At 42.3% G+C, this 10,332-nt stretch overlaps 2 protein-coding genes across 3 annotated transcripts; both read right to left on the minus strand.

Moving 5' to 3' along the window:
• Positions 1-728: 728 nt before the first annotated feature.
• Positions 729-6,966, minus strand: LOC135552222 (antigen peptide transporter 2-like). Its single transcript, XM_064983721.1, has 11 exons — positions 6,155-6,966; positions 5,911-6,025; positions 5,595-5,725; positions 5,130-5,335; positions 4,522-4,719; positions 4,254-4,382; positions 3,771-3,959; positions 3,469-3,642; positions 3,081-3,240; positions 1,273-1,409; positions 729-1,102 (listed from the first exon to the last, which is right to left on the minus strand). The coding sequence occupies exons 1-11, from the start codon at positions 6,681-6,683 to the stop codon at positions 881-883; spliced, it is 2,190 nt and encodes a 729-aa protein (XP_064839793.1). The 5' UTR covers positions 6,684-6,966; the 3' UTR covers positions 729-880.
• Positions 6,967-7,781: 815 nt separating this feature from the next.
• Positions 7,782-10,332, minus strand: psmb9a (proteasome 20S subunit beta 9a). Of its 2 annotated transcripts, XM_064983723.1 has the most exons (7): positions 10,241-10,332; positions 9,947-10,086; positions 9,635-9,702; positions 9,383-9,514; positions 9,029-9,158; positions 8,371-8,512; positions 7,782-8,227 (listed from the first exon to the last, which is right to left on the minus strand). In XM_064983723.1, exons 2-7 carry the CDS (start codon positions 9,998-10,000, stop codon positions 8,100-8,102), a joined length of 654 nt encoding a protein of 217 aa, XP_064839795.1. In that variant the 5' UTR covers positions 10,001-10,086; positions 10,241-10,332; the 3' UTR covers positions 7,782-8,099. The 2 variants fall into 2 exon arrangements, with proteins under 2 accessions (XP_064839795.1, XP_064839794.1); XM_064983722.1 differs by lacking the exon at positions 10,241-10,332 and having other exon boundaries at positions 9,947-10,213.

Raw genomic sequence — 10,332 nt, forward strand, 5'->3', positions numbered from 1 at the left:
AATATTGGTATGAGACTTGACTGTGGCCATTTCGTGGTGATGTGTACTAGTCACAGATCTGTTCATAAAATGGTTGCCAGTATCGCCTAAGGTCTATGTGTTATTAGCCTCTGGTAGGGGGAGGTGGAGTACTGACATCTTGTTGTGGCTTTGACCATGGTGGAGCCAGGCAGACTGCCAAAAACATCTGAAAAAATAAAAAGGGACGGGCCTCTAGGGACTTTCCAAGACTTTGCGCTCTGTGTGGTGAAATAACAAATATTCATCCCATACCACAATAAAATGTGCTTATATACACACTCATGTGGATCAGACAGCCCACAAAAAGAAGACAAAAGCTCATGCACAATAAAAATGCCAGCAAACATTTTATCTCTAAACCAATGCTTAGGTTGCACTTCGCCACAAAATGGCTGCCGGTAAGTCTGTCGCACTGATACTACACTTAGACAAAAGCATTCACAACAATGGATATGGATGTGTACAGGAGTGTCAAATTAAATTAGAGGGGGTTTAGTGAGAGGTTAAAATGTTTAATAGATTACTTCTTCTCTTGGATAGGCAGTATAATAAACCTTTGCTCCAGAACATCATGTTTTCATAACGAGGGTCACTCACTGCCCCTCAATTTATTAATCAAACTTTTTCTTTTCTTTTTTTTTTTACAAAATCAAATAAAGTGAAGGGAAGAAAGAGACAATAAAATGAAATCAAAACAACTCAAAATATCACCAACAGAAGTGCCCATCTTTTATGAAAAAGACAATCTATAACGATATCCAATATTTCCATTGAATTGCAATTTACAGTACATTAGGAGGTAGTGAGTATTGGTCAGAGTGAGAGTGAGAAAATGACATCACTATTTACAGTTCAAACATTAGCATTGTTTTGGGCAATGTGACATGTCGTCTTCCGTGAACAGTCTCTCTCTTAGTTTGTAGTAGCTCCCCTTCCTGTCCATCAACTCCTGGTGAGTGCCCTGCTCCTGGACAGTCCCCTGGTCAATCAGAATGATCTGATCTGCCCTCTCAATGGTCTTCAGCCTATGAGCAATCACCAGCAGGGTCTGGGAGGGGCAGCTAGACAGGGCCTCCTGGACCTGAGAGAGTGAATTGAGTGAAACTGCTAGCTAGCGCTAACCCTATTGAGAATGTAAATGCTAGCTATATCTACGTAGTATGTACGTGAAACCAATAGCACTAACCATATTGAGAGTATGAACGATGGAAGGCTAAAGCTATATGGTTCATGTGAGGAGGGATGCAGTACCATGTGTTCACTCTCCGTGTCCAGTGCACTGGTGACCTCGTCCAGGATGAGGACCTGTGGCTCTCTGATCAGAGCTCTGGCGATGGCGATACGCTGCTTCTCACCGCCGGACAGCTGACCACCCCGCTCTCCTACATCTAATAGATGGACAGACAGACAATACATTTATCGAGTCTCTCCTTGTGGTCATCCAGCAGTGATATACAGTACCAGTCAAAAGTTTGGACACACCTACTCATTTGAGTTTTTCTTATTTTCACTATTTTCTACATTGTATAATAATAGTGAAGACATCAAAACTATGAAATAACACATATGGAATAATGTAGTAACCAAAAAAAGTGTTAAACAAATCTAAATATATTTTATATATGAGATTCTTCAAAGTAGTCACCCTTTGCCTTGAGGACAGCTTTGCACTCTTGGCATTCTCTCAACCAGCTTCATGAGGTAGTCATCTGGAATGCATTTTTTTCAATTCACAGGTGTACCTTGTTAAAAGTTCATTTGTGGGATTTCTTTCCTTGTTAAGTGTTTGAGCCAATCAGTTGTGTTGTGACAAGGTAGGGGTGGTATACAGAAGATAGGCCTATTTGGTAAAGACCCAGTACATATTATGGCAAGAACTGCTCAAATAAGCAAAGTGAAACGACAGTCCGTCATTACTTTAAGACATGAAGGTCAGTCAATCTGGAAAAAGTCAAGAAATTTGAAAGTTTCTTCAATTGCTGTCGCAAAAACCGCCAAGCGCTATGATTAAATTTGTTTTTATGACTGGCTCGCCACAGGAAAGGGAGACCCAGAGTTACCTCTGCTGCAGAGGATAAGGTCATTAGTTGCACCTCAGATTGCAGCCCAAATAAATGCTTCACATAGTTCAAGTAACAGACACATCTCAACATCAACTGTTCAGAGGAGACTGTGTGAACCAGGTCTTCATGGTCAAATTGCTGCAGAGAAACCACTACTAAAGGGCACCAATAAGAAAAAAGAGACTTGCTTGGGACAAGAAACACAAGCAATGGACATTAGACCGGTGGAAATCTGTCCTTTTGGCCTGATGAGTTCAAATTTGAGATTTTTGGTTCCAACCGCTGTGTCTTTGTGAGACGCAGAGTAGGTGAACGGATGATTGCCGCATGTGTGGTTTCCACCGTGAAGAATGGAGGAGGAGGTGTGATGGTGCTTTGCTGGTGACACTAACAGTGATTTATTTAGAATTCAAGGCACATAACCAACATGGCTACCACAGTATTCTGCACCGATCCCATCTGGTTTGCTCTTAGTGGGACTATCATTTGTTTTTCAACAGCACAATTACCCAACACACCTCCTGGCTGTGTAAAGTCTATTTGACCAAGAAGGAGAGTGATGTATCAGATAACCTGGCCTCCACAATCACCCGACCTCAACCCAATTGAGATTGTTTGGGATGAGTTGGACCGCAGAGTGAAGGAAAAGCAGCCAACAACTACTCAGAATATGTAGGAACTAATTTAAGACAGCTGGAAAAGCATTCCAGGTGAAGCTGGTTGAGAGAATGCCAAGAGTGTGCAAAGCTGTCATTAAGGCAAAGGGTGGCTACTTTGAAGAATCTAAAATCTGAAATATATTTTCATTTGTTTAACACCTTTTGGTTACTACATGATTCCATATGTGTTATTTCATAGTTTTGATGTCTTCACTATTATTCTACAATGTACAAAATAGTAAAACAAAGAAAAACCCTTGAATGAATCGGTGTGTCCAAACTTTGACTGGTACTGTATGTAATATTCCTATTTGTCATTGATCATGGACCAGTGTACCTGTGTCGTAACCTTTCTCCAGGTGGCTGATGAAGCTGTGGGCATTGGCTCTGCGAGCCGCTTCCTGTACCCTCTCCAGAGAGCAGTCAGCCAGACCATAGACAATGTTGTCCTTAATGGACCCAGAGAACAGAACAGGTTCCTGGCCCACCATGGCCACCTGGTAAGGCAAAACCAATCACCAACCGGCCAATCAACACAAATGCAGTGTTTCATCTCCTGCAAAAATTCTTGTAAAGTTGGCAGCCATAAAGGCACAGTAAAGTAAGTTATGTTGACTGCTATGCTTTCTCTAGAGATGTAAAAGTGGCTATATCTGTGTAGGTATAGTCTTATGACTTTGCTGTTCAGGTGTGTTGCTAGTGGTGCTGGTTGCTGTCTATATTACCTTCCTGTGTAGGTAGTGGTGCTGGTAACTCTGCAGTGGCAGTCCGTCCAATAGGATCTCTCCCTGCTGAGGCTGGTAGAACCTCTCCAGCAGACTGACACAGGTGCTCTTCCCCCCTCCTGATGGCCCCACCAGAGCAGTCAGCTGACCCGGCCTCAGCTCCAGAGAGAAGCCCTAACACAAGCAGATAGCCAATGACACATTAACTCAGCAATGGCACAAGGAAAGGCAAAAATGTGGTGATGATGAAACTGCCCGGTAGGATTGCCTTGTGTTTTACCCTCCTCCAAGGTGAGCTTTACCTGCAGTACTTTACGTTCCTGGCGAGTGGGGTAGGAGAAGGAGAGGTTGTTGAAGTGGACGTGTCCAGTCAAGGTCTCTGGTTGGAGGGTCCCCTTGGTGCTGACCTGGGGCTCTCTGTCCAGATACTCAAACACCTTACCAGCTGCCCCCACTGAATTCAGCATGTCGCCAAAAATGTAAATCAAAGTCTGAGAGGGCAGAGGGCAGATTTATTGTACATAATTGTGTCATCATAACTCAATACATGTTGGTCTTTGGACTAACAGTTTCTACACTATTAAAAATATGTGTTTTGTATTCCCTAACATTGATATTTCTCATCTCTATTGCAACTTTTACATGATGTACTTAGTAATAAATGCACTGCCATTAAACTTGTAATATTTATTCACCTCTTAATGGTCGATGGAACATTAATGGTTGTTGATAAGACATTTGCCTCGCTGGGGCTGAGACACATAGATAAAGTAGCATTAGCGTACCCTGATATTGTCTGCCAGATCAGACTGGTAGAGGATGAAAGAGACCAGGTTGCCAGTGCTCATCTGACCTCGCTGAATAAACAGTCTGCCATAGTACAGCATGGCCACCTGCATTACCAGCGCTGTTAGCTGTAACACACAAATACACAGTACGCGCACAGAAGATCACAAGAACTGTTGACCGGCAGTTTGCCTTATTCTTGATCAAATAAGAAGCATTTAAGTCTTCTGAGCATAAGGGGACAGGGAGTGATCCCTGCATACTCACTCTTCTCAGGAGCAGGTAGACTGCCATAACGGTGTCCCGCCTGGTCTTGAGATTGTGGGTGTCCATCAACCTGTCGTTATAGCGACCAGCCTCATGCTGCTCAGTTTTGAAGCTTCGTACGGTCCGGATTCCGCCAACTGTTTCCCCCGCTGTCTCGTTCGCCCTGGCTATAGAGTCCTGAACCTCCTTAGAGAGCCTCTGAGAAACAGTCAATCCTCAATAACATTTACTAGACTCTATTTTATACAGTTACCCAGTACATTTAGCAGTCACCATCTCATGTACTTTACCAAAAATGGCAGGGTCTTCTGAATTAGATAATTTCAGCAAATCATTGCAGGGACCAGTATATCATTTCAGGACCTTCTGATTTGGACACAAACAACTCTTAGAGAAAAGGATTCCTAAATGGTTCTTCTGCTGTCCCCGTAGAATAACCCTTTTTGGTTCCAGGTAGAACCCTTTTCAGTTCCAGGTAGAACCTCCGTAGAAAAGGTTCTACCTGGAACCAAAGGTGTTCTAAAAGGAACTAAAAAGGGTTCTTCAAATGGTTCTCCTATGGCAACAGCCGAATAACCCTTTTAGGTTCTAGATACAGTGTACCATACCAGGTAATAGTTGTCATGGACACTTTGCAACAGGCCGGTGACAGGCGTCTCCATCAGCATGAGCAGAGTGAGCTTCCAGGACAGGCTCATCATGAGCGACAGCATACCCACGGTCTTAATGAGGGTCCTCAGTAGGACATTGACATTTAGGGCTACCGCCCGGGCCATCAGAGTTGTGTCTGTGGACAGCCTGGACGTGATGTCACCTACGAGAGTTCAGATATGAAAGTTGCAACTCTATTGAATAACCAAGGCACATAGAATAACAAACAGGTGGGGTCTTCAAGAGACATACAGCCACGCATCAGAGTACAGTCCATTGGACGACAAAAGAAGTTAAATAGAAAGTGCATTTCAATTACAGTAATTTCATGAATAAACAAGGGTGCCACACATTCAAGCAAGACATCAGATTGCATACTAATCATTAGTTACTGTTTGGGATAATAATACACATGTTTCTACCTGTCTTGATGGTCTCAAAAAAGCCAATGTCCTGCTTCACCAGGGCCCCAAACAGTTCTACTTTCATTCGAGAGGTGAAGCTGTTGATGGCACACATGAAGAGGCCTCCTCGACAACCAGCACTGAAAGAGCTGACACAAACATACACCGTAAGCTACAGCAGTGTTTAAATAATGTTAACTTGCAGCAGCGAAATCAGTGTATTCAATAACCTTTACATACATGCATTATACATACTACAATATGCAATGTGCAAAATTGATAAAGACCTTGGCGTAGTGGTGAAAAACAGAAGCTCTCTGTTGTGTCTGCTTACCTTCCCAAAGAGTAAAGCCCCATGAGGATGATAGCTGTGAGAAAGTTATTCCACTTGTACTGGGTACCCAAGATGTCAATCACCTTTCCAGTGTAGAATGGGATGAACATCTCACCTGAAAACACACACCACCACCACCATCATTATCATTGAAATCTTCATAATCACCATCATCATCTTCTTCATACTCACCATCATCATATAATACTCAGTAATTTTCTCAAAACAACAATGAAATACTTACAAAGGACTGCCAGTGACAGGAATATAAATGCCCCAACCAAAAGGAGGATGTCAGGTCTGTAGAAGTGGAGGACTCTCATGAACAGCACTCGTGCCTTCTGCGTCTTCTGTTTCCCGTTACTTTCTCCATTGCTGTCAGGGAAGGTTGTCTCCCAAAATAAGGCTGCTGCAGCTGCTGCCACGGTACACAATGGCCACAAACTTGGACCCCCCAACGATCCACACGCGCTCTCCGGTGAACCTCCATACAGTATCAGTCGCCCTGTCTCATAGACCGGGGCAAGGAAACAGTGCACCGCTAACCAGCGCTTGAATACGAGTTTTATCGATCCTAGTGTGAGTAGCGATAAACCGAGTAGTAGAACTAATCGAATCCCCGATAAAACCCATAGACGCACCACATTTCCGAAAGTATCAAATGTTGTTGGTCCAGTTTTGGAAATAGATTCGCCAAAACCCGGTGCGCAAAATGTGGTTATGTCAATGCATAGACCTACAGCCATAGCGAACGCGCACGTTCGAAGCATCATTTTTATAGTCTAAAATGTGTTTTAACCTATGAATTAAAAAGTTAGAGATGGCAAGTCCCCGAATTCGTGAAGATCCTTTCCGTTTTAGTTTCAGTTTCCGATATGCCCTTTTTTTTAACCTTTATTTAACCAGGAAGTCAGTTAAGAACAAAATCTTATTTTCAATGACGGCCTAGGAACAGTGGGTTAACTGCCTGTTCAGGGGCAGAACAAAAGATTTGTACCTTGTCAGCTCGGGGGTTTGAACTTGCAACCTTCCGGTCACTAGTCCAACGCTCTAACACCTAGGCTACCCTGCCGCCCTAACCATGCTATTCCACGATATTATGCACTTTTCCATTTAGCTTGTATTCTGTGCCATAATAAATGCCAGACAATAATGCTCACACACTTAGCTTTATCCTACACTCTTAAAAAAAAGTGTGATCTATAATCTAAAAGGACTCTCCCCATAGGTGAACCCTTCTAAGAAACTTTTTTGGTTCCAGGTGAAAACATTTTGGGTAGATTGTAGATTCCTTTCCACAGAGGATTTTTCCTGGGACCAAAAAAGGTTATACCTGGAACCAAAAAGGGTTATCCTATGGGAACAACCGAAGAACCCATTTGGAATTAAAAAAATTCTAAGAGTGTATACATGTGGTCTCCTGACAGCTCCCCATTTTGGCGCAATTTGGTGTTCAGGTGAGGTAACAGTTCCCACAGTCCACAGATATATTTGGCCATGTCTGTGACCTGATTAACACCGTAGTTTTGGCTGATATATTGTCTATTATTTGATCTTGACCACTAACTAGGAGACCCTAAGTAGGTTAATGTAGGTCTGTCATAGACGAGACCCTAAATGTCCAATTTTAATGAACACAAAAGTCAACAATGAGTTGATAAATGAATGCTTCTGGCTTCATATCCACTTGGTAACTGATGACTCATGATCACCTAAACTGAATACAATTTGCTACAAATATTTCCATGGCCTTACCTGTGCATGGCTTATATACGGGTAATAACAAATATTACCATAACTTTTGATGATGGCAGAAAACTTCTTGAATAGTTGTTTTGGGATTGAAAAAAACATACGGAGAAATATCCAAGGAAAGTTGAATTGAGAGATGGTTTATTGACTTGTGAATCACCCAAAGACACAGTCCAGCATGAGGTCCCCAGCTACCCAAAATAAAACCAGTGTCTTCAACATAGGGCTTAACTATTATGAATAATTTTGAAATTGTATGTGTAGTGATGTGGGGATGAAAATATTTAACATTGTGCCAGCATGATTCATACCCCTATCCAAACTTTCTATTTCCTGTGTAGATTGAATAGTACTGTTTGTTCGTACGGTGGCCATATGTTCATTCACTGTTTCATAACTACAACAACTTGAGTGTTACTGTTTTCACAACCCAGTTTTCACTGATCATAAAAAGTAGGCAACTCATTGCCCAGAATGCATTTCTCCTCTGCACCCTTTTCATCGATAGTGACAAGGTAGGCCACACCTCCACTGGAACCATCTCGACTCATAGCCAATGAAAGTGCTAAGCGAGAGGAGATATGAAGAAAGAGGGAGAGTATATTATTGACAAATGACACAACATCTTAATAGCGTCTAATTCATGCTGTTTAGGTCATACAGGTATATCAATACATATAAGTATTTTAAAAGTGCAACGTCACTCACTGTTGAGAACAAACTGTTGGCAGTCCTCTTTGCTCATGGCCTTCCGGTACTCTGCATCAACAAACCCATAGACGTAGGAGCTTCCAGAGCCGCCGACCGCAAAGGGTTGTCTGGACAAAAGGCCATTCAGGGTCACATACACCTGGGAGGGGACAATGAGTGGGGAATGCTTGAGCACAGTAACCTTGCCAACTCTGAAGTAGGAAAAATACTATGCAAATTAGTGAACAACTGTGAGTTTGATTATGTACTAATTGTACTAAAAAATAATTTGAGCATACACTCAAAACTATTACAAAATGGTCCATTTAATTCAAAATGACCTCTTCTGAGCTTCAGGGATCAGTTAAAATGTTCCAGATACAAGAGCATTTTCTGAAATAAACACAATACAGAAAGAAATACAGATTTCTTTAAATTGAACCTTTATTTAACTAGGCAAGTAAGAGCAAATTCTTATTTACAATTGACGGCCTACACCCAGACGACGTTGGGCCAATTGTGCACCACCCTACTGGACTCCCAATCACAGCCGGATGTGATTCAGCCTGGATTTGACCCACAGACTCCATTGACACCTCTTGCATACGAGATGCAGTGGCTTAGATCACTGCGCCACTAGTGTTTATAGATGTGGCATTTCTATGTAATGACTGACCTGTCCACCTCCTCTCTTGTCCCACCCGGCAACAATGAGATGCGCTGACAGCTCTTCTTTGTACTTGTATGAGATGTTTTTCACCAGAGTGGCAGCTGAACGAACTTGAGGATCCTCTCCAACCTCAATGCTGAGTTAAAGAGGTCACAAGTCACATAAGCCAAAGCTTAATAGCAGAATTCTTTAACTGCATCTACTGTATAAAGGTAAACCCCCATGAGAACATGAGAAAATGCACAGTGAAGGCCTATTAACCTTTTCCATACATTTAACTCAACTTAATGTGTTATACATAGGACTAGAGCTATTGTCGACCACAATAAATAGCCATGCAGCAGGTAACACGGGTAATACCTGTGCACATCCAGCTGGTAGTTAACCATCTCAGCGATGGTCTGGGCGTCCGCAGCCGAGCCTGACAGGGCGCAGTAGATCTTGTCATGAAGGAGAGAGAGCTTGTTCATCACCCGGTTCACCACAGTCTCCCTGTGAGGGATGGAGAGAAGAGGGAGGATGGAGGAAAAACGGAGGGTTGAGGGAGGACCATCACTTTTTGAATGTTCATCGTAAATGATTGGCTTTCAAAGACTTGGTACAGCGACTTACCCAGCAGACACTCGAGAGTCAGAGCCCAGCACCACCCCTCCATCAAACTCAATGGCAATGATGGTGGTCTGATAGGAAAACAGACACAATTTTGATTAAGCCTTTCCAAACTGTCTTGAGGGCATAATTAAATGACTCAATTGAATGACTTAACACAGCTAAATTCACGTTGAGACTGACTCACGTTTGGAAAAGGCAATAGATTTATATTTATACATTCATAAAAATAAATAAGCAAAAACAGAATGAACACCCCAACATTATAGACTGATATGATTTCCACCTCCATACATGTCATCAAATGATACTCACCCCGGTTTTTACTTGTTCAGATAGCCACCCTGGCTCTGATGATTCATCTAACATCTTGAAGCACTTTATTTTTGCGCTAGATAGATAATAAGTGGCTGGTCGCGTTGATACCTGTTCAGTGCGCACGGTGTTTGAGAAGCCTATTGACTCAACGCGAAATGGAAAGAGAAAGAAAACATGCAATTTAAAACCAAACGACGCCTCATTTAGGACATACGCAAACGAATGCTATTAAACTACAATGTTGTATTAAGAATGAACTACTAAAGATATTTGAGAAAGGAGCCGCCATACCTTTCTGTCTGGTCCACCATTTTCCAGAAGAAAATGAAAATGAAAGTTAGATTGTCAGTGAGAGGCTGAAATCATTTCCCAAGAAACATACA

The sequence above is a fragment of the Oncorhynchus masou genome, chromosome 13, assembly GCF_036934945.1.
Source record: "Oncorhynchus masou masou isolate Uvic2021 chromosome 13, UVic_Omas_1.1, whole genome shotgun sequence".
Classification (NCBI taxonomy): domain Eukaryota; kingdom Metazoa; phylum Chordata; class Actinopteri; order Salmoniformes; family Salmonidae; genus Oncorhynchus; species Oncorhynchus masou.